Below are 24,959 nucleotides of genomic sequence, written 5' to 3'. Positions count from 1 at the left end.
GAATGGAAACCTCATAAAGAAATCAACCACTTACCAGTTGGTAGCCATGTGAAGGATTTCTGACATATTCCATAAGCAGATGTGAATTGGAGTTGCAGTCAATTCGTTGTTATCAGTTCCCTGTTTTCTGATAACAAAAAATGAGCTAGGTTCCCCACTAGCAAATCCCTTTTTCTGCCAGTATCGAGGGGAGCTAGGACCAATCAGGTTTTACAGGGAGCACTGACACGATGGAATGCTTCCGAGATGGATTGTACGATCTCTAGGTCTGTCCGAGATTCATTCCATTGACTCGAATTTGCAGTGCCAATAAGGTTTTTAAGAATGGAAAAATGATTTTGTGACAACTGCTTCTTTTCAGTCTGTGACCCATTAACAATTGTTCTCTGTAATAATGAATTGCCCAAGCTAGGTTTTCGTTCAACTGATGCAGTCTAATGTGACATTCTCACTGCTCACATTACCTTTAAAGACTCATGAACAATGGCAATTTTGGTAATAGAGCGAGATCTTCATTCCCCATTGCCAGTATTTTCCCTGGGTGGATTAACTTTTATCACACTGATACTTGATGTGCCATAGTTACCCTCTGCAGTGATGGCTTCAGCCAGGCTAAACTGATAAGTGGTGTCCCCTGCCACAGCTGATCCTCCTGACTGGGCTGCGTTTTAGATGAAAATTGGACATTTCTTTTCAGAGCTCTTCATTGCCTGGGCACCAATTTTGAAATTGTGCTTTCTTCGTTTACAGAGCATTTTGCGCACTTGCTTTGACAATGGGTCACATGTGCTCTTGATCTTATCGACTATCGACCCTTTGTTGCGGCCTCCAGGGTTTGATGTGTCTGATTCTGAGTGCCAGTTATTGATATATCATTATTTCCAGACTTAGCAGGCACCTGTAGATGAATATTTGAGTGGCAAATATCATGTTTATTCATTTGCCAGGGGGGCCACTGGAGGGGCCAAGTGGACTATTGGTCTCAAAGTGGCCTCCTTTGCATCCATGGTATTATCGGTAAGGGGATCCAGCCATGGACCAGATGTTGCTCCAGGTGTAAGGGTTCTTAGCCTCAAACGTATTGCTTTAGGTGAGAGTAATGCTGTATGAATCCCATTGTGTCTCCTTCTCCACCTGCTATGCAAATGTGACCTGTTGAAGAGAGTACATTTAGTATACGTCTTAGCTTTCCTTTTGAACTTAGCATCTTTTTCTAATGGTGGTTTGCACATGTTTTCCACTAGTACGAGAATGTGTTATGCATGCATTTATTTCTGTTATTCTGTTAGACACAGTCATAGCTTCGGCACTCCGTCTATGACTGTGTTGCCCTCCGTGATCAAGCGTGTTCAGGATGAGCACGGTCAGGAGGCGGCGGTCGAGTGGGGAATGAGGCTTGTCGGTGTGTTCGACGGAGTTGCTGATCTCATCCTTGCTAACGTCAAGGGAGATGCGGTTAACTTTCAAGTGTTGAATGCCCTGCGCCTCGTCGACGACGTCGATAAACCCCGGCAGTTACCGAAAATTATTGCGGAGGCTTATAAGACCATTGGCCGCAATAGTTTGGGTGTTAAGCCTTTTGCTAAAACAACAGCGCAACCGCAAACTCAGACGGTTAAGTCTACTAAAGACGACCGTCCAGCTTTTCCTAAACAAAATTGGAAAACTAAGAAACAGGGGAAGCAGCAACAGAAACAAGGGTCTCGTCCCGAGTCACCGATACCAGTGGCTACTGAACGCACTTATGAATTGCGCGATCGCACTAGAATTAGGTCTCCTGATAGATTTCAGGTTCCTGAACAACTTTCTCCTCGTTCTTCACAGGAAACTTCGGTCTCACAATCCGGTGGAGGAGAACGTGGCAAAGGTCGGGGTGACCCTCAAGGACGAGAGCAGCCCCTCCCGGCTGATGGTAAAGGCAAGCAGGACAAATCTGCACATCAACGACCTCCGTTTCAGAAAAAGAAAGTTGCTGCACTAACAGCGAGGTATGCCACAGATAGTGAGAACACAGCTTCAGAACCTGACATGGGCACTAACGCTGCTAGACAGCGCAGCGGAGGTTACAATTGTGCGGCAAGCACTGCGTCCATATCTGAAGGCGACAGCAACTGACACATTTATTACTGTAGAAACTGCTGACCCTCGAGTGGCTCCCCCTGACAGACTATATGACATAGTCCTTTTAATTGAAGGTGACATACAGCGTACCGTAAAAGGGATTTTTTGGGAGAATCTGACCTCTACTATGACATCTTGTTAGCAGAGGCGGACTGGCCCCCAGCTTTCGTTTTGGCCGCCCCTAGAGGGGAGGAGGTAATCCTCCCGTCTTTCGCGCACACAGTGCCTAAGGAGCAAGCTCAGAACTTTGCAGAAGAGTGGGCACAGGTGCTTGCTCCGGCGTTATACCGTACTCCGGTTGGGTGGGATGAATTATGACCAAGCCATGAGATTCCGTTACGGTCTTTGCCACAGCCACAACCCCAATATCCCATACGCCGAGAAGCTAGATCTCACGTTGCAGAAATCCTTGAACAATTGGAATATCAAGGTGTAATTGAAACATGTGTGTCACCCACGAATAATCCTCTTTTCACTGTAACCAAACCTGATGGGTCGTACCGCCTAGTTGTGGATTATCGGCATTTGAACTCTCACTGTCAGACGTGTGCAGTACAAAAGAACTCAAAGTTCAGCCCTCTTTGATAGTCTCATGAGAAAACGGTTTAAGACCCCACTTGACATCTCCAATGGTTTTTATAGCCATAACCTGTCCTCTATTAGTAGTCAATGGACAGCATTTACTTCGGGCAGCAAAAAGAAACAGTTTAAAAGATTAGCCATGGGCTATAAAAACAGTCCTAGTGTCTTTACCGCACATGTAGTCTCTCTGTTGGAGAGCATTGACCCTGATACGTACTCGTATGTTGATGATATTTATCTCACAGACGACGAATTATGGCCGCATCTGTATCGCGTTGACTGCATCATTGTCATGTTTGCGGACTACGGTTACAAAGTTAACTTTGCAAAATAACACATTGCAGAGTATACAGTGTTGTTTTTGGGCTATGAACTCAACAATGAAGGTCGAGGTTTAGCACCTCACTTCCTGGAGAAATGTGCATGTTTGCCCGCTCCAACAACTCTGAAAAAACTACAATCGTTGCTGGGTTTTTTGAATTTCGGGCGTACTTACATTCCCGATTATGCCCAGCGTATCAAGCCGCTATATGCCTTGGTACAACCAACTTTTCCAAATCGAGCTGGCTGCCAGAACATTCAGCTACCCTGCAATCTTTGCAGGCTGATCTTCTTGCTTCTAAATACTTGATAACCACACTAACATTGTAATAAGAATTGTGCCTGGCGCAGTGGGTTTCGCGTACGTAACGTTTAATGAGGGAGATACAGTCCCTATTGCTTACAAATCACACTTGTACCCTTCGGCTGAAATGCGCTTTTCAGCAGTCGAAAAGGTTTTGACTGCAGTGCAGATGGCGATTCTGAAAGAGAGAGCGCTGTCGCAAGGGAAACGCAGGTTGGTTGTCACACTGTATCCTGCCCTTGAGGCAGTGACGAAAGCCAGTGTACCGAATTCAAAAGCTTTGCATCCACGTTGGATACAATGGGCCACTTCTTTGACATCTCCGGATGTCACTTTCATCTTTGATGCCTCATTGCAGACTCAGCAGTATTTGCAGTATGAATTTGTTCATCCAGCTCCTCTGTCTTTGCGCCCGCTTGAGGATTACCATTGTATCACTTACACGGACGGTTTGGCGCAACCGGCGACGGATTCTAAGCACGCATATTCAGCGGCCTGCGCAATAGTGGCTGGTACTTTTGTGAATGGAGAATTCAAGTCTGATGTCTTGCATACGCAGACATTGGGTGATAGTACCGCTCAGTTGGCAGAGCTATGTGCTCTGGTGCTTGCACTGGAGTTTGCTGATCCTCGAGTGACTACTCTTATTGTGAGTGACTCTTTTTACTGTGTTCAGTCTTTCAACAACAATTTATTCTTTTGGTCTCAAAATTAATATTGGGATTCCAAAGGTAGCACAATCATACTTGAAATACTTTGGGTTCGAGTCGCAGAACTTAAACAACGTCTGCCCCTCGTGAATGTAATTCATACTCTTGGTCACCAGCGCGTAGATGTCCACGCTGTTGGCAATAGTTTAGCTGACAAAGCTGCGAAAACGGCAGTGGCAACATATCTGGTAGCAGCAGTTACAAGATCCAAAAGTAAGATTGATGATGACATCTTGGCAGCTATTGCTGCTACAGAGAAGGGCGATAATTACCCTAGAGGTACCAGGGTCCAGCGTTCGCCTCTAAGGCGTACAAGGGTGCCATGAGATCTTTGGAGGTCCAAGTCAAATTTTCATCTCCATACCGGCCTGAGGGCATTAGTGTTGTGGAGCGAATGAACCGTGACTTAAAACAGTCCTTAACAGCTAGGGTTTTAGGTACTGGCAGGAACGGGTTGGCCCATTTGTATGGCGTTCAACGTGCACTTAATGAACTCCCTAGAAGGTCTCTGGGTGGGCGGACCCCATACAAAATGCTCTTTGGCATAAAATTGTTTGTCCTGGACCTTGATGGTCTAGACATGGCGGCGGCGTCCGCACCCTTTGACATAGATGATCATTCTGCTGTGTTACAGAATCTACAAGAGACTCGAGACAGCCTTGCAAAGGAACACTTGCCCTCCACAACTGATGCTGCACTTTAGATTCCGGTAGTTGGCTGGCTACCTCGAGTTGGTGACCTGGTCCATGAGAAGGTGGAGAACAAGGAGGAGTTTGGCCCCGCTTATCGTGCACCGGTTCCAGTGCTTGGCGTGCAGGGTACAAGAACAGTCATTTTAACTCCACTTCCTGGTCGCAAGGATAACAGGTACAGCTCCATTGACAATGTCAAACTACGAGTGGCCGATTTTTCTTAGTATGACTCCAGCATTCTCTTGTCCAGCAATGCTGACAAATTCTGTTTTGGCTCCGGCAAGTACCAACAGGCCTGACATTGCCATCGAGATACATACAATTACTAATCCTTTATTGACTCCACTGGCTGATGGTCCCCATGAAGATACTGAGTATACCTATCCCACAGATGTGTCGTTGCCTGGTGTGCAATCAAGTGCAGTTGACCAGTCACGTTTTTTATTTGACACTAACTCTACAACATCAAATGCCCCATCGAAAATTTCTATTTTTGCTGTTTGGTTTAAAAGACATTTTTTAATTCCCCCTTGGACTTACATTTGGCTGGTGCTCATATCTATTTTTTTGTTCATGTCAATTGGATTTGTGGTTGTATTTTTTCGTCTAGTCAATGGACATTATCTTACAGAAAGATCTGCAATTAGATTAATTGATGGAACTTTGGCACCCCACTCCTCAACACACATCATGAAGAGGGTCCAGAAAAAAAATCGCATTCTTCTGTCTTAATGCAGAATAGAAAGCATTAACCTTAAACTTTATGTCAAAAATATAAAACACCAGTATCTATGAGAGGACAAAGATTAGCAATGACTTAAAAGCTGTTCAGACCAGTACTGACATTTTTGGGAACTATGGCAATTTTGCATGTGTCTTCCACTGTTCAGTGAAGACTCAGTAATGAGTAAGACCCCTTGAAGATCTTGAAACACAGCTTTGTTTGGGCTCAAAGTATAGTGTGGGGGGATGGGGAGGCATGGCCTGTAATAACATTAAGGCAACTACAGGCAGCTGCCTCACAGCACCACCATGAAAGGCCAGAAAAGGACCTGAGATAGTCACAAATAGCCTTAATACAGACTTGTTGCTAAAGACAGTGGCGTACTGAATTAGAAAAATATTTTTGTGGTTGCTTGCTACCTTCTCTTTGGGCAGTCAACGCTAAGTTACTCCAACTATTTAAGGGAAGTTCTGACTCTGATACGCAAATCAATTCTCTTTCAATTCAAGAAGACGTGGTTGATAATAATGGGTGATTTCTCTTTGTGATTTGGGCTGGTACATGTCATCTGTTTTTGTTAACAATTTGGCTTAATGCTAACTCACCCACGACCTATGAATATACTGGACGGAAATGTATTGCTTATCCCAATACTTTGGTGATATGGAGAGGGTGGTTTCAATCTGATGCCTGACCACAGCAAATCTAGGACAGTGGCCATCCAACTTTGATCATTGAGATCCTTGTTCCCATAGAGCACCCGGGAAAGCACTTTACCGCCTACAACATAAGGACAACATAATACCTGAGAACATATTCTACTTGGTACCAAAAACTGGAGACACCCTCAGTGGATCAGGCAATTTTTCTGGACAAACTATGTAATCTCACATGCAATGCCTCTGTAGGATTTGACTAAACTGAGTTTGAAAAACTGAAATACACTAGAACTAGGATACGCGGGACAAGAGCAAACAATTTAGAAGGCATATGGTAAAACCACATTTATGTTGAGGCAGCATCACAGCAGTGAAACACTGTGATCCATTGGCAGCAGAAAAAGACTGGCAAGAATACCCTCCAGAAAACGCCTACCCAAAAACATGCTGTAAATTGAATGTTAAATTCACTGTTTATGTCAAACAAGCAGTTAACACTGCCCCTATGCGGTCATCTACAAGATATGTTGGTCACAGGCCGTGCAAAGCTTCAAGCCTTAAGCAATGGCTTAGTCGCATGCACCACAAAAAGGAAACCAAGAGAAGAGGACTAAAAAAGGAACTGTGTTGGGTCAACGTTCTCCCACAGATGCTTAAATAGAGAAAGGAAGAAAAATCTGGAAAACAATGACTAGACATTCAGGACCACAAGCACGCTTCAGCAGGGCCAGGATGGCTGAGAAGAAGAATGAGGTGGATTTGTAAATGACGCACTTTAGGAGGAGAATTAGGTAATGGAGTGCAGCAATTACGCTGCAGTGGCTTCAATTGTTGTTTATAGAACCTCTGTAAAAGAGTATTTGGTCCTACCAATGGGCGGCAGCATTTCCCATGTGCTGGGAAAGGACGGGGACATAAAATTAATTTAAAAAATAATACTCCTAACAGCACAAAAATATTGAAACAGGCAGTCAGCAAGCGATGATATGCCTATGGAAATTGGCATAATTAATTAAGAGATGTTCTGAAACAATGTATAGAATTAGCGCAATGTAAAAGTGTTAGACCTGTCAGCCCTTTGGGTGGTCCCTCCTCTCCATTATTTATTTTGTCCCACTTTTGCCTCAAGCCCTGTTAGTATTTTTCCTTTTTGGGAACCACCAGACTTTTTAGTATTGATGCAGATTCAGGGAGCCATTTTATCTACCCCTGGAACTTCTGTCTGAGGGCCTGGAGCACAAAATGGTGGCCACCTGTGACATCATCAGAACCCACTGGAACCTACTAGAACCTTCTGCAACATTCTGGAGCCCTGTGACAGTTGGAGGCGGTTTAGAATGTTGGGAAGCTAAGACAGAGAGTTGGCAGTTGGAGCTGGCAGTTGGCACCTGACTGGTGAAGGGAGAGCAGCAGAAACCTGAAGGAGGAAGGAGTGAGGCAGCAGGGGTGGAAACTTGTGCCTGGAGTGGGGTCCATAAACCCACCCTTGATACTAGTCCCTACTGACTGAGCCCAGCCTGGAGCCCTGTGTGGGAAGAAGCAAGAAAAACCATCTTAAGGACCTGGACAGCAGGAACAGGCCTTAGAAGCAAAGAACAGCAAAGTCCTGACCTGATTATTGGTTTTCCTGGAGTCCGACGTCGAGAAGCCTAGAGACCCGGAGCCCGAGGTGGAGAAGCGGCGCTGACTGGAAAAGCAGACGTCGTACCCGGAGCCGCCAGAGGTCGAGAGAGGGCGCCGACGGAGGTCGTAGAGAGTACCAGAGGTCGAGGAGTAAGTCACCCGAGGTCGAGTGAGCGGCGTCGACGGGGGAGTGAAGTCCGCCCTCCGGAGTCGCCGGAGACCGAGGTGAAGCGTGCCGGAGGTCGGGAGTGGAGATCGCACTCCGGAGTCGCCGGAACCTGAGGAGAGGAGCACCGGAGGTCGGGAGTGGAGGTCGCACTCCGGAGTCGCCGGAACCTGAGGAGAGGAGCACCGGAGGTCGGGAGTGGGGACCCCGTTACCACCACCCTTTCCGGTGTGGGAGTGGGGTATTTCCAACAAAAAGATATTTTCAAACCAAGATACCGATGCCATCTAGATACATTGGGACTTTGTTTGAGCCTCATTCATGAAACGTAGATATAGCTGTCGTGTCATGCAACATATTAACAATTCATTTCTGACATCAGCACTGCCAGAATTAATATAAAAGCCATTTGATGCAGAATTTCTTCCTTGATGAAAAGTTCTCTGGACAATGACTTCTGCAATTCCACTGCATTGGAGAAAAACGAGCGATGGCTTCTCATGTAGAGTTTGTCACTTTACCGGTGCTGATAAAAGTATAGAAGGTTCCTTCAAAAACCCATTATAAAGTAGACAATGAAAACAAGGTGTACTGGCAAGAGGCTGTATGGGCGATGCTTCCGTAAGCAATCTAAAGATGCTGTCCAAGGTGCCACTATTAGGTGGAGTCATATTACAAGGTAAACAGGGAGGAGCTTCAAAATCGAATTTCTATTTTGCTTTCAGAGCTGAGAATCCACGCATATTTTCTGGAGGACATAGCCAGCAAGTTCTCTTTAAGAAAAGAAGCGCAGAAAGACGAATGCAACAACAACACAGTAAGTTTCTATTGCATATAAACTCTGGTGTATCTAAGATGCATAAATTACACCAAATCAGGTTGTGACTAGCCTACCTAGAAGTCTGAACAATTAGACATATAGCTGAATATTTCAAGAGTTAATAAAATAGTAAGTTAGGGCTTTAATATGCTTGAAGAATAGACCAAAGCAGTCAAACCAACCCAAATGAGTGGGGTATGGTCACACAAAAAGAGACTGGTTGAAAAGTATAAGAAGTTGGATGAAGTGCAAAGAAAGGCTTCTGCCACTATTAATCTCACATCTTTTACCAACTAACTAGCCTCATCAAAGCAGGGCCTTTTGTATGCAGCCATCTTGGAATTCCAAAGAAAATCGGTAAATTCCCTCAATTCCCTTGAGGTTTACTGGGTCCACACCATCTACACCAGCCCTCGATAACTTGGATCCGGACACAGTATTACTACACAACTCAGGTCAGAGTAGCAAATCACCACCACTTAAGTGCTCACGAAGCACACACGGAACAAATTTGCCCTTCCTTACTTTTGTAACATTTGTCTCAACTCAAGTAGTCACTGTCCTAAGGTGGTGTTTTAAAGTAAAGAAAAACACAGCAGTGATTATGTCCAATCAAAGGGGGGCGGATCTACATATGTATAATAGATAGATTGTTCTCCATTCCCTTTCACATGCCATGTAAGATCATTATTTGTATTTCTAATTTGTTTGTAAAGTTCTATCCACAGCCTAGAACTGCAAGCTATGAATCATTAAAATGTAAAAAAAAATAAGTTGGGCCTCCCATGGTTCTTAATATTATTATTTATCATGATTTATGTTAAACACCAAATTTAAGTTTGGCCAATATTCACTAATTAAAAATAGACTCCCTTACTTACTGTTGGAGAACATCATCTGCATTTTGTTTTCTTTCCATGAGTCGTTGACATGCCTTTTGTTGGTCCTTGATTGTGTCTTCTTCAATTTTACGTTTTAGTTGATCATCATCCTGTTTTTTTCTAGAAGCTTCAATCTTTTTTCTAAGTTCAATCTGAGCTCGTCTTTCCTTAATCGCCTCAGTCAGCAAAAGAGCGCCCTACAAATAATAAATGGATCACACACAAATTATTTCATTCACTGTTAATTCCTTTTTCTTAAAAACACACCAGAAAGTACATTCAATTGTACAAGTAAATACATAAATACATTACATGAAATGTTTTGACTTTGTCATTCTGACAGTAGAGCTTTGTTTTTGCACTCTCAATAGCTTGTCTCCGCTTTTCTGCTTGGTACTCTGCTTCTTCCAAATCAATCTGTTTTTTCTCCTCTTCTTCCTTTTCTTCACGTTCTTGTTTTGCTTTAAGCCTCATTTGTCTTTGGCCCTAAAGTATCATAAATCAATAAATAATTAAAACCTATAAAAACAAGGAATAGAATATACATGATACATTTATCTAGATCATTGTCCTTCACCTAATAGGCAACAGGATTCTCTTTGTGAGTTTTTCTAAGTAACCTTTTATTCAATTAACAATTATTTCACAACTAGTGGGATATTTTCCACAATTGAGCTTCGTATTTCACAAATACGCCAAATACAAATCTCTTAAAGGAAACTCAGAATTGTCAGCTTGGATCTTTAAGGGGAAAATACCAGCCAGCTTGAGAAGATGAAAGTCAGAAGCCAGACCAGATAATCCTCTCTATGTTTAGGAAGGCTTCTCATTACTACAATACATATCAGGGTACATTAGAAGATGGCGAAGACTTTCAGAGAGTCCTGAATGTGGATACATGATGCCAAAGAGCCTGCGACTCGCTGCTAAAATGGAACCAGATAGCCTATTCTCATAATTCAGTAAATGGTGATTGAAGGTATGACTGGGGAATTGCAGTGTGGCACTACACCTGTCTGCGACCAGCGAGGATGTTGGGTAATCTATACTGACTTCTTGTGGGTGTGCAGAGCCAGCTTCAAACAGTGCTAAACTGGAAAGGGAAACTGAAATGCAGGAGAGCATAGCTTGAAAAGACATTGCTCAGTTAGAGAAGGAACACTTTTGGCTTGCTTCTTACCCCCTTAATTGACTTCTAATTACAGCCTGGTGACACAGAGGGCTCCTAGCCTATTTAATGCCCCTGATGCACCTGCCCCAGGTCCACAACTACATAAACACCACTGGAAACAATCAAAGGAAGCATTTTGAGACTTTGGCAATAAGGCATTACTGAAAGCCAGAAAAAGATTTATGGAAATTACAGTGCACCCTTAGCCTGATAAGGTGAGCTGGTTTTCCAGTTGTAAAAGGAACGTTTACGCTTAGTACTCCTGACAACGGTGAAGCACAAATAGCAGCATTTGCTCAAAAATATTTAGTTTCATTATTTTCTTTTGGGAGAAAAGTTCACTGCTGAAATACCATGCCAATGGTTGAACTCGACTGCTATGCCTACTAACTGCATGATGGAGCTGGCATTACATATGTCTCTTTATCCTCAAAGTTCCCATTCTGCCCTCAGTAATCTGTTGAGATGATTCTGATTGTGATAGTGATTTATGGTGCAGTCAGTGCTGGTACCCACACTTCCTGTTAGAAACATGCATTTAATTCCCAACGTGGGAAACCCTGGCAGGGGGGATTGCCAATAAAGGTTTTAAGAAAACCCTTTTAAACTTGACTGGCTAGAATTATAGTACTCCATAAATTAATGATGCACCAATAGGAAACAATTAATTGCTATTGGAGGCTATTAACGTACCCTCACTCTAATGAAATTTGTAATTCCTCTCTAATGCCGGCAAATATACCAGAGCAGGCTACCCTGGGAGCAAGGGTGATTAGAGTAAAGGCGCAATATATGCTTATACTGCCATCAATGTTTATTCTTCGCTGTTAGAACTCCATGTATTTCTCAACAAATTGAATAACCGTGGGAGATACCACCTGAATTTCAGCTATCCCTGGATGTTATACTATTATGACTTTGCACCAGACATATAATAGCCCTGACTGCTCATTGTGGTCAAACTCGGATAAGAGACTAGGATGATGCTGCCGCCATGACATATAACCACTCTGACCAGGCACTGACAATTATCTACTCTATTTCCAGCATTGCACCAACTTGAGTGAAGACCATCATCTATATGGTATCCATCTTTAAAGTGAAAATAGAATAACTTGCCAGATTATTAAGACGAACATTACAATGATTTGAAAGAAGAAAACTTATAAGCCACAGCATATTGAGAAACACATACCTGGAAGGTGAACTAGTAACAGGATGGATACCTAGCCTAATTAGTGAGCAGTAAAAAGATTTACCCTTCATAGAGTAATTTAGTCTATTAGACTCAGTCGAAAGCAGCTGTATGCAAAACAGAAATGTAATGCTGACAACATGCAATTTTTCCAATTACAAACAAATAGTTCCTAGCAAGGAGGTGAAATACTTCCTGCATCCTTGTCCATCATATTGTAACTCTACTGGACGTTTTATGGTGTGTCCTTGCACTGAGGAAGCATTGTAGAAAATGGATTTCAGTGCCCTAGAAGAACCTGGATCAGTTTAAGTTATGGTGAGGCTATGGTGGCGTCCGTAATGGGAATGCTAAAAGCAATGGGGATGAAAACACACAATAACATTATCCAGGCTGGAAAGAAAATTAAAGTACTACATTAAACTAAAATCTAAGTTTGAATTAACTCAGATCCAGAGACTTCAGGTCAAGGAATATGACTCAGCATGCAATAACTCTTCAAAACAGCATTTGGCAAACTGGGCAATGTCAAGCTCAGATAAAATGAAAATAGACAAAACCTGAATATCTTGTACTCTTGACAAGTTCTTCCTACTTCGGGGTGGGGGTCACTGAAAGTACTGAGGCGATAATCATTTTAATAGCTCCCTACCCTCTAATAGACAATTTTACTGCAATCACGTCATACATAAACAAGAATGCTCCAGGCTTGTGTTATGGGGAATAGTATTTTAGAAAAGCATCAACATCTGTAATTCTTGCCCTGAATATCCGACGGGGCTATGTGAACATAAGCGCATGTGCATCTTCTACAATGCACACTCATAGTACTAGATTTGTGTCAATCGCTGTTCTCACTTGAACACACACAGGCCATGTTGAAGATCCACTACATGCTTGTTGACAAGAGTCTTCGTTTGCCTGCAGCAATCTGCCCGGCATTTTCCAGTGTTAGTTCCTTCAAAAGCTGACACTATTTTCTCTGTGTACTGAGCATTAGGTTTATAATTTAAGACAGTAAATGAGAGACAACAAAAATCCTGTTTAAACCATTATGTCAAGAAACACAATGAATATATATAAAAAATAACATATTAGGAAACAGAAAACCTGTTTTTTTTATTCTTGAATTTTAGTATATAATTTAGAATTTGCAAAATGAAAAATTCTCTACTTCATGTAGCTAGCCAGTGATATTTCTAGAAATTGTTATTTAGACGTTGTTGTTTTGAAGTTCTGAAGATTGGAATAGGAACAATCTAAGAACTTCAGGATTTGGAACATGATCTGTTGATACTGGCACACATTATAGAAATTAACTGAAAAGTTTAATATCATTATAGAGCAGGAAAGGAATGTTTTTCCGTTAGCCCTTAATGTCTTTTCAGATTTGGATTTAAATATTTACTTCTTGTTTAACTTCTCGAGTAACCATGATGTAAAGTTTGACTTGTCCATTTGTAGGAAGACATTGAACTCAGTGTAATTCTGATCTCTGGTTGTTGCAGATCTGTTTTCATTAGGTCCCTGCCTTAAACCATAATCTCCTAGCTATAGTGTACCTGCTGGCGTGTGCAACAATCAATACTCAGCAGCAAGGATTTGGTAGAATGCGCCTTTCTACCTTAATCAATGACTGTGGGGGATTTGCAGTTTTAAATACTCTTCCAGCTCTAGAAAACGTAATTAATCTCAATAATGAATTGGCCATCTAATCACTCAGGGAAGGGAGATCTTTGATTCCTATATCAATGGAAGTGTATCCCAAAACCGGTGTCAGGACCTTTGGGAACACCCTTTAAAATTGATCCAGAAAAAACTAAAAATGCCTGATGGGCCTCCAGATTGGGTGCATGAAAGTACATAATCCATGTATACTATGAATTCCACTGGAAATGATGGGCTGAATGGAGCTCATCGTGAAATGGGCTGTTTGTATGTTTGAGTGCCATTTTTGGGGTTAACATCCAGTGGCCACCCAATATTTATCTGTACATCAAACACACAAGAAACATTCCCTACCAAAATTCCAGTAGTGGTACTGAAATGATGGCAGCTGATCCTGAAACCCTGTGAGATGCTACCCACTAGACTGGGATTGCTCTTCAGTTGCTTGGATACCGGTATCTTTTGTCCAGAGCGAGAGAGGGAAAACACACACAAATGGGAAGGAAGAACAATAAAGAGAAAGAAAACCATCACAAAGGGAGAAAGCTGAGACTGGCAAGAGTGAAATAAAAGGGCAATGAGTGTCTGGCAGTGGAGAAAAGAGGCCAGTGGTGAATTAAAGACTACACAGCCCTGGTTTTCGTCCCACCGCCATTTTATAATGCCGGCCACACAGTACTTCGTAGAGCTGTGGCACCGTCACTTATTCTTTCACACATTAAACTCTGCCAGTAATGGCTTGCTGTTCGAACTTCTTTGCTTAGAAAACAGAGCAGCCAGAAAAGGGGCAGGGCAGATACATCGCAGCAGCAGCAGTAGGGCAGAAGCAAAATGAACAGCGGGAGTCCATGCTTCTTTGCGAACACATACATACATACATACAAACACACACACAAACGTACTTGCACGCACACAGACACACACACACACACACACACACTGCAGTGAACAGTTTGTTACTAACACAAGAAACACACAGAAGAGGTACAATGAGGCAGTGCTAGTCACACACACACACACAACGGCTATAGACAAAGTTTTTAAAACAGAAGTGCAATGCAATTGTAAACATTTCGACGTATCACTGAAATGAACACACCTCCTCTTATGTTTTTTTTACATTTCTTTCTTGTTATTCTGCTGCTTCCTATGGTTGCTAACAAAACACACAGAAAACTCCAATATTTGAACAAAATATGCACTACCATATCAGGAGAAGTGAATATAGTTTTTAATTATCAATGAATGCATTTTCAATGCCAATAGGTCTGTGTCATTGGTGGACTCAGTAAGTCATCATTCATACCTCCGTGTCTCATCTATGCATTCATGCATCCATTGTCTATCGCTGTTCTAAAATTCCAGCATGAACGATACATTTAGAACCAGCGAACTGGTCATCTTGGAATGGTAATTCAATGATACACTATGGACAATAGCATTTCATAATATTCGCCAGATGTAAAGGAAGTGGCCACGCGGAATGTGTCGCACTGCAGCTAAAACGAGCTGCATGCAAACAGCCTGTTAGCATTGGCTACTGAGCTGCAGTGTCCTCTTAAGAAAAAATTAAATGAAAAAAGGAGAACTAAGAAATTAAAAGGGAACTGTAAGAGAAGAAAATTAAAAACAAAATAACTGGTCAATCAGCCCTGACGCCTAAGTGCACTCATTTTTAAGTGGATGTGCACGTGATCAGAAACGGTCATCATTCACAGGGCAAGAGAACCAATTACTTATGAGTGCTGAACCATTACTCCATGCAGTGCACTGTCATGGATAGACGCAGAGTGTAAAAGACACTTTGACCAATGGCAGAAGCCGACTGACCCAAAGGCCCTCTATATATCCATAAGGACATATATTTATGTATGTATTTTTTTTAAAAAAAAGATTCTAGATGGCGATTAAGCCTGTCAGATCTTCCAAAGAAATTCTACCAAGAATTATGACAGTGTAAATTTTCAACCCTTAGGGTTTGTCACAGGGGGCAGCCAACACAAACATCCTTCCCTACAATGTTAATCTGTGAAATTTATGTAATAAAATACCAATCTGTAGGCTTTAATATAGAGTAATAACAATCCACCTTTAAATGCCTATTAACTTTAACTTATGCCTTTCATAATCAATATGTAAGGCCTATTTCCTTTATGAAACCTTTTCATTATAAACAATCAGGCATATAACCTTCATCAGTATCTTGTCACCATAACCACCTCAGACCTATTGTGTTGAACATAAGCTTTCCCACAAGGCGTCTATCAGGCCTACCTAAATAAAATTTAAAATATGTACAAAATTACAGTTGTCAAAACAATATAAATTTCCTACTAAAGGAGCTTAGTGAGGATTACCATAGTGCAGTTGTGATTTAAATATTATAGTATTCATGTATTTTTCCAGTGTTTCTGTGGAGTGTACCATATCAGGGTTGTCACATAGGGGAAGCAGACATGCTGTTTGACAGTGGACCCTCTCTTTTCAGGGCCTTGTGCTGCCACTTCTGTGAGTTTTTGTGATTTTGTGATATATTCATGATTATTAACTTCTTTTTTATTGGCATTTATTATTACAGGTGTTACATATTGATATTTGACCACATTAACATGAAACATGTATGTCCAATCAGCTAGTAGCATTATAGGCATTTACAATTACTTCAACTTCATGTGGATGCTGTATGCGTTATAGCAGGTGTTTGCCAAGTAAAGAACAAACCGGGGCTGGGAATCGAACTAGGGGTCGTCATGGACTTTCAGATGGTGTAGTCAGGCTAGGGTACGTATGGCCCCTCAGGCAACTAAGTAGCGGTACGGTTACCTCCCCCTACCTAGAACATGGGTGAACAGACGGGCTTGCAGTATAGGCGAATGGGTCGGGATGGTGGGTGCGGGAGCCCACCAGCCCCCGGATAGGTGTGAACTGTCGGGGGGGGGGTTCCGCCTGCGTGGGCTTGTACCGTAGTCGGCTGTGTAATATTAGGGGTTGTCGCGCTTGTGCTCGAATCATCCTGGGACTGAGACTGTTTGAATTGATGTAGTAGGAGCGCCCATTCCAGGGACATTGGGTTTTTACGTATGCCTTTCGCTTCCTCCTCCCGCAGGGCATTCTCCTCAGCTGCGGCCCATTTGAGCACCGCCCCCACCCATGCTGCAATCGGGGGGCCTGAAGGGGAGCGCCAATGCATAGCTATGCAGCGTTTAGCCAGTAGGTGCGCTAAGGAGACAAAACGTATGGGCACTTTGTGACGTTTCCTCCGGCCAATTATTCCCAGCGCGCAACACACCCATGTGGCCAGATGGGGGAGTCCGGTAAGATCGCGGAGGGTCGTGTGGATAGCTGCCCAGTAGGTCTGGATATCCGGACAGGCCCGAAACATATGGTGGAAATCTGCACCTTGCGCCTGACAGCGGGGGCAAAGGAAAGTTGTATCAGGGTAAAAACGCTGTAGGCGTGCTGGTTTCAAGTAGGCCCTATGTAGAATGTAAAATTGTATATTCTTGAACCAGGCGTTCCTGGACACTTTTTGGGGGAATTCGAGTGCCCTTTCCCACTGATTATCATGGAATGCCCGTCCCACCTCCCCCTCCCATAGAGTCCGGAGAGGTTCTAGTAATGGAGGTGTCAACTCCCTGATTGATTTATACAGCCATGTGGTGAGGTGGCGGCCCGCTCCCATTCGTAATATCGTATGGAGGACTGGGTGTGTGGGGGGCTCCCCTAGTGTAAGATCATAGTACGGTCGGTAGTGGCTGAGGAGTTGACGGTGCCGCAGAAATTGCCCCGGGGGGAGATCATAGTCGTCGATAAGTTGTTGGAATGGCCTAAGTTGTCCCTCTTCGAATAGTATTTATGCTTCGGTGACATCCCTGGATGTCCATTCCCGGAGCATGGCAGGAGTAAAGAATTGGGTGTTTCTACGCCAGCCCACCAGTGGCACAGCGGCGTATACGGGGGTCGGTCTGGCGTCATGCGGTGTATGCGTTGGATACACCTCCGGGCTACCCCCACCTGGAGGGGACAAGTCCCTGTGGGACGGGATCCCAGTATGAGCAGGCGGCACAGTTCCGGCGTCGCTACCCGGCCCGCGACTGTGTATGTTTCGGACGTGTACCTGTCAGCCGTCCAATAAGAGAGCCACTGAAGCTGCGCCGCCAGGAAATAGGCCTCGAATGATGGGGCTCCAAGGCCCCCCTGTGTCGTGGGTAGTTTTAATTTTGCCAGTGCGATTCTGTGTCGTCCTTTGCCCCATATCAGGGACCCCAGAAGTGTGTCCAAATCTTTAAAGAAGGAACGGGGTGGGATTACTGGAAGGTTGGTGAAATAATAAAGTAGTCGTGGAACCAAAATCATCTTCGCGAGGGCCACTCGGCCAATCGGGGCCAGCGGGAGATTCCGCCAAAACCCGATGGTGGATCGTATACTGGCGAGTGCCCTACGATGGTTACCCTCGAAGATGTCGGTGGGTGAATGATATAAACGAATCCCCAGATAATGAGGGGCCTCCGCGGTCCAGCTGATTTCCTGGTCACCAATCCAGACCTCCTGAGGGGTAGCGTTCGGATGCAGGGGGTACACCACAGATTTTTCCCAGTTCACCTTCATTGTGATATATTCATGATGAAGCAGATAATATTACTTAGCAGTAAATAGCACCATATAGTGGAGTTCTATCGAAATGTGTCCCAGGATATTGTTTATCTTTTGAAGGAGGTCCTTTTGCACCAGAGAGTGAGCCCGCATGACGTTTGTGACTCAAGTCACATAAAATCATCTGAAAGTCTTCTATCGTAGCAAATTATGCACAAAGCAGCTTCAGGAAGACAGGAGCGGCTCCTCGTGAGAGCGGTGGATCGTCACCCCCCCTAAAAAAATTCCCCAGAGCAGCTAAAAAATAAAATGGTATTAAAGTTTATTTATTACCATTTTGTTTCGAAGCAACCCACCCTGAACCGAGTGTCAGGAGGGGGTGGGGCCAGTGCTGCAGACTGGCAGCATGGAGCTGTGCACTTATGTTTAAAGTGCACCTGTCTCTTTGGCCAGCCATTTGAGATGGCCAGCCAGACATGCGCATTTTAAACTTCTCTAAACTAGCTGTCTTAGACAGATAGGCTCGAGAATGCACAGGCCTCCAGTGCTTTTAGGAGAGGTGCGAGAGACCGCTCCATCCTGATGAATCAAACACACAAAAGGTGATGGAAAATGCTTGCAATAAGTCTAACTGACTTATTGCAAGCATTTGTCCATCACCTTTTGTGTGTGTGATTAATAGAAGAAAACATGCTAAAATAAGTGGCTAAGGTAAATGATTGATGGTGGAACACTTGGTTGAAGAAGTAAACTCCGTACACATAAATGAGTGCATGCATGTGGAAATAGATGAACACACCGCTCGGGGTAGCCTTGCAGTCCATTGCTCTTTAGGCCACCATGTCACCTCTGATTAGATCCAGTCATATGCAAATCAGTCTTGGTCCTGCTACAGTGGCAACAGTCCAGTCCAAACTGCCAAGCCAGGTCCTCTCCGAACTGGAACACAAGCAACTCAAGACCAGTTTCACCCTGACTGGGGCTCTTTAGTTGGGTGCAGCTTGGTTCCAGTAGCACAGTGAGCAAGGGACCTACATCTGGACATACCCTGGGCCACTTAAGGCGGCACATCAAACATAGAAAAGGTGATGGCAGGATACTTGCAATAAGTCTAACCACTGGCAAACGTTTGGGTAGCAGTCAAACCCAGCGTTCTTATTCCCACCATGCCACCTTAGATTAGGCCCAGCTATATGTAAATCAGTCTTTACCCTGCTCCCTTGATCACTGTGCCACTGGAACCAAGCTACACCCGACTGAAAAGCCCCAATCACGGCAAACCTAGTCTCTGGTTGCTTTAATTGACTTGGCAGTTTGATCTGGACTGTTCCCACTGGAGCAGCACCAAGACTGATTTGCACATGGCTGCCTCTAATATGAGGTGGCATGGTAGGCAAAAGAATAATGAGTTGGAGTGCTATCCTGAACGATTGTCAGTGGTTAGACTTATAGCAAGCACCCTCCCATCACCCTTTGTGTATTTGTTGTTCTTCTAATAACATATAAAATTATTTATTAGCACATTTATTCACTAATTAGTTAGTTCATCCATTAACATATCCATCCATTCACTGGCATAGGTGTAGTCTCTTCCTTAGCAGTGCATGGCATACATAACAAGCATTGGCATAGCCAATAGGTCTCGAGTTTAGGTCCTCATAAGTGTTTAGCCAGAGCTATTGGCTTTGGCAATGTTTTTAAGATTTGTTGTAGAGCAGTGTGGCTGCTGTGAAGCATGTTAAAAAGTTGCAATAAAAAAGTGTTATAAGTATTTTTGTTACAGTAGATATAACACAGAAGACATTATGAACAACTAAATGACCCTATTAAAAAAGAATGATCATTAAAAATGTCTTTTTTTTTTTCTTCTTTCCAATGCTGGCAACGTCTTCCTGTCTTTTCTAATGCTTATTATAACTAAATTTTGCTATGCGGGTGGCGGGGGAAATATAAACATTGGGAGGGTGGAGGTTGGGAAATAGTACCTAAATTACAACACGAGCAGCAGACGGACACTAGGGGAGAATCAACAGATGCCAGATTCCGAGGGCAGGCTGAGGTGGTGCGGAGTGATGCTGAAGTAGTGGTGTGCTGGTGCAGAGGTGATGCTGAATGATACTGAGGTAGTGTTGAGTGGTGGTGTGTTGGTGCGGAGATGATGCCAAGTGATAATGTGGTGGTGCTCGGGTGGTGCTGTGCTGGTGCTCAGGTAGTGTTGAGTGCTGCTCAGTGATGCTGAGTTGGTGCTGTCTTAGTGCAAAGTTGATGCACTGGTGCATAGGTGATGCTGCAGACATGGCGTTGAGCTAATGCTGATTTGGTGGTGCACTGATGAGGAGGTGGTGCTGTGTTGATGTTGAGCTGGTGCTGTGCTTATATTGGGAGGGACTGGACCAGCACAGACAATGTTGGCGGTAGGATAGCATCGTAGGATGAATAAATTACTAACCTGTAGCCATGGAAAATCAGTTTTAGATTATGTGCGCCTTACATTAGAAATATATGAAATTCCACAATCTAAAACAAAAGATGACCAAATCCCACACTTTGATTTTCAATGCACTTTCAACCCAGAAATTCAGATGCTTGTTACTTTCGCTTGGTTGTGTGACCTCTTTTAAGATGCTTCACAGAAAGAAACCTTCCTCACCTCCAATGGCCCCCCAGTGCCCTTTCTTGTGTCTTAAAATTTGAAACTGAAAACAAATTTTACTCAGCCTTCGAAATTACTTAAAAAAAACTCCAATGTATAGCATCCCGGGCTAAATTGGCTAGTACAAAGTTAGCACAGAGTATGTTATTACAAGTGTTAAAATGAGAGACTGAACACAATGAACGACAAAGAAAGCAAGTAAGAAAGATGCAAACGGTGGAAGGAAGTTATGCAGGCAGGCTGGCTAGGGAGGGGTGAAAGGCGAAGGAAATAGGAATAGAGAGATGGGTTGGAGAAATTAGCCTAACATAGAAAATGCAATGAGAAAGGGTGAGGGGATAGATAGGGAAAACCAGATAACATTTTAAAGTCAAGTGAAGGATGAAAGAAAAGAGGGACAGAAGAGTAAACCGAAGGAAAGAAAAAAATGAGAGCGAGAGAAAGGAGGGTGACTAATATAAAGATGAGAGGACAAAGCGTGAAGGGAGGGAGATATAGAGATAGAAACAAAGAATGACACTTGTGAGCAATATGCAGGGGTAAAAAACAGAAGACGTGTAGGAGAAAGGAAATAGGCTGGGGCAGGAAAGCAGGGATTAAGGAGATACAGAGGAATACAAGGAAAGAGGGTCACAGAATAGAAAGAAAATGAAGAAGAAACGGTGAGAGTGAGACAAGTGAGGGACAAGTCGAGGAGGCGAACAAGGCTAGATTGAGCGGAGGTGGAAGAAGAGAGGTGGAAACTCTGAGCTCAGCAGCCATCGGGGGCTGGTAGCGTGAGAGAGGAGAGGCTAGTTAAGACAGAGCATGGGGCGCGCCCAGGAGGAGGGAGCGAGTGGCATTGCAGAGACACCTCAACGAGGAGCAGCACCTGCTTGGGACACTCGCCGAACACCTGGGACCCCAGGGCGCTGGACCCAGCCCCTTCACTAAGTTTATCCGCTTCTGTGCCGAGGTAAGTGGTGCGTCCGCGTCAGTGAATCCCTCCGCGACAGTTTCCTGTACGACAGCCCGAAAATGATTTTTCCATTCCCAATGCATAAAGCAGATGGTTACGGACGGGGTGGAGCAGCGCTGACGGTTTTGCATGCTTCCGTTTTATTATCGGCAGTGACAGGAAGAGGACAGCGGTTCACAAAGTAGTGTCGAGTAAAAATAAAACATTAGCGCCGATGCCAATTCGTGACTAAATGAAAAACAGAAAAAAGCACATGTGCACTACAAATTTCCGGAGCCTCGTGACTATCTACTTAAGGTTGCGCCTCTGATGGCAAGACCAGCGCTGTGCTGTGTGATGAATGCAGATAAGTCAACAAAAGAGATTATGGGATTTGAGATGCAAACAAACTATGTAACCAGAAGGCATTGTCCAAAACTTGGGGCTGGTGTAGAAATCGGGCAACCTACTTTACCATTTTTGCTGGGATACGGAATGGGCGGATTTTACTCCAGTTCCTACCGCTGAAAGGTTATTGCATCAGGGCTAGAATGTAGAACAAGGACTGCGGAGCAATGTGCAAAAAATAATAAATTCCTTGAAAATCATTTTTCATAAGCCTTAGATATTTTAACAAAGAAATTCGAATACACGAGGAACCCTTAAAAATAAAGCTACCTGACAAGCCCGGCTTTGAAAGTGGTGCGCGCGAAAGCGCCCGCCGCGGCGAAAGGGAAAGCAGCGCGTTTGCACATATGTTTCCAATGAACGCGAGATGCGGCGGGGGAGGGGTGGGGGAGCGTTGAGAGAGCAAGCGAGAGGGAAGCCAGATAGCGCCTGATCGGGCGCTGAAAGCTGGCGGCTGCTGGCGGCTGCGCGCGCGCCCACGCGCATAGCCGCCAGCCCTAGGCCAGCAAAAGCGTGTGGTAGCACTTTTAGAAGCCCACTTACTAAATGTCTCGCAGCGCATGCGCTGGCTCAGGCAAGACCTAAAAAGGGACAAAGGAGGGGGGCGCTGCTGCTCTTTGTCCTCTTCAATGGAGGGTACGTACTTTAGGTTGCCTCAGCTGTGGTAGTAGTGCGTCTACTGGACCATCTGCGCAGATTAAGTTGTGTGGTATCATGTCGATACTGCTTGGACAGATGCTGGGATAAAAACAAAGGCAGGGTGCAATGGTGATGCCTGCTAGACTGGAGAAAGCACAATGGGCAAACTAGACAAAGGACTATATGGGGCAACTGCATACACTCTCATTGGTCAGAACCAAAGGCTTCCGTTGCAATAGAGTAAACGGTACAAAAGGGGGTGGTGATGGACGGAGCATCAGAACCAATCAAACACTCACAACCAGTCAACAGATGTGGGTTTGATCCATCACCGTTCTTTAGCCCACTCTGCCACCCCAGTTCAGACACGGCCATATGCAAATCAGTCTGACCCTGTGCCTCATGGGAACAGTGCAGCCCGAACTGCCAAGCCATGCCTTCCCTGGACCGGAAACAAGCTTCCTAGGACCGGTTTCTGGCATTTCAGCCGTCTTCAGCCAGGCTTGCTTGAATCCAGTGGCAAAGTGAGCAAGGGACTCACGTCTGAGCATACCCTGCCAACTTATGGCGAACAAAGCGGTACAAAAGGGGATGGTGATGGACGGAGCATCAGAACCAATCAAACACTCACAACCAGTCAACAGATCTGGGTTTGATCCATCACCGTTCTTTAGCCCACTCTGCCACCCCAGTTCAGACATGGCCATATGCAAATCAGTCTGACCCTGTGCCTCATGGGAACAGTGCAGCCCGAACTGCCAAGCATGCCTTCCCTGGACCGGAAACAAGCTTCCTAGGACCGGTTTCTGGCATTTCAGCCGTCTTCAGCCAGGCTTGCTTGAATCCAGTGGCAAAGTGAGCAAGGGACTCACGTCTGAGCATACCCTGCCAACTTATGGCGAACAAAGCAGTACAAAAGGGGGTGGTGATGGACGGAGCATCAGAACCAATCAAACACTCACAACCAGTCAACAGATCTGGGTTTGATCCATCACCGTTCTTTAGCCCACTCTGCCACCCCAGTTCAGACATGGCCATATGCAAATCAGTCTGACCCTGTGCCTCATGGGAACAGTGCAGCCCGAACTGCCAAGCATGCCTTCCCTGGACCGGAAACAAGCTTCCTAGGACCGGTTTCTGCCATTTCAGCCGTCTTCAGCCAGGGTTGCTTGAATCCAGTGGCAAAGTGAGCAATGGACTCACGTCTGAGCATACCCTGCCAACTTATGGCGAACAAAGCAGTACAAAAGGGGGTGGTGATGGACGGAGCATCAGAACCAATCAAACACTCACAACCAGTCAACAGATCTGGGTTTGATCCATCACCGTTCTTTAGCCCACTCTGCCACCCAAGTTCAGACATGGCCATATGCAAATCAGTCTGACCCTGTGCCTCATGGGAACAGTGCAGCCCGAACTGCCATGCCATGCCTTCCCTGGACCGGAAACAAGCTTCCTAGGACCGGTTTCTGGCATTTCAGCCATCTTCAGCCAGGCTTGCTTGAATCCAGTGGCAAAGTGAGCAAGGGACTCACGTCTGAGCATACCCTGCCAACTTATGGCGAACAAAGCGGTACAAAAGGGGGTGGTGATGGACGGAGCATCAGAACCAATCAAACACTCACAACCAGTCAACAGATCTGGGTTTGATCCATCACCGTTCTTTAGCCCACTCTGCCACCCCAGTTCAGACATGCTCACTTTGCCACTGGATTCAAGCAAGCCTGGCTGAAAACGGCTGAAATGCCAGAAACCGGTCCTAGGAAGCTGGTTTCCGGTACAGGGAAGGCATGGCTTGGCAGTTCGGGCTGGACTGTTCCCATGAGGCACAGGGTCAGACTGATTTGCACATGGCCATGTCTGAACTGGGGTGGCAGAGTGGGCTAAAGAACGGTGATGGATCAAACCCAGATCTGTTGACTGGGTGTGAGTGTTTGATTGGTTCTGATGCTCCGTCCATCACCACCCCCTTTTGTACCGCAATAGAGTAAACAGCAGATTTTGCTTAAAAATGATCACTGCAACATGCTTACAGTGGTGGTATGTAGTGTCACATAATGCAAATCCATGAAAGCACTCTTACATAAAGGGA

At 44.6% G+C, this 24,959-nt stretch overlaps 1 protein-coding gene across 3 annotated transcripts in view; it reads right to left on the bottom strand.

Moving 5' to 3' along the window:
• CFAP210 (cilia and flagella associated protein 210) overlaps positions 1 to 24,959 on the bottom strand; it is a 232,028-nt gene that overhangs the window by 162,824 nt on the left and 44,245 nt on the right. For all 3 annotated transcript variants that reach the window (XM_085645348.1, XM_085645349.1, XM_085645350.1), the window contains 2 exons: positions 9,916 to 10,089; positions 9,604 to 9,800 (listed from right to left, as the gene is read on the bottom strand). In XM_085645348.1, coding sequence (XP_085501474.1) covers positions 9,604 to 9,800; positions 9,916 to 10,089 — 371 coding nt within the window. The remainder of the gene's footprint in view (positions 1 to 9,603; positions 9,801 to 9,915; positions 10,090 to 24,959) is intronic.

The sequence above is a fragment of the Triturus cristatus genome, chromosome 3_1, assembly GCF_964204655.1.
Source record: "Triturus cristatus chromosome 3_1, aTriCri1.1, whole genome shotgun sequence".
Taxonomy (NCBI): domain Eukaryota; kingdom Metazoa; phylum Chordata; class Amphibia; order Caudata; family Salamandridae; genus Triturus; species Triturus cristatus.
The sequence above is the reverse complement of the archived record's forward strand: the minus strand, read 5'-3'. Positions and strand labels throughout refer to the sequence as shown.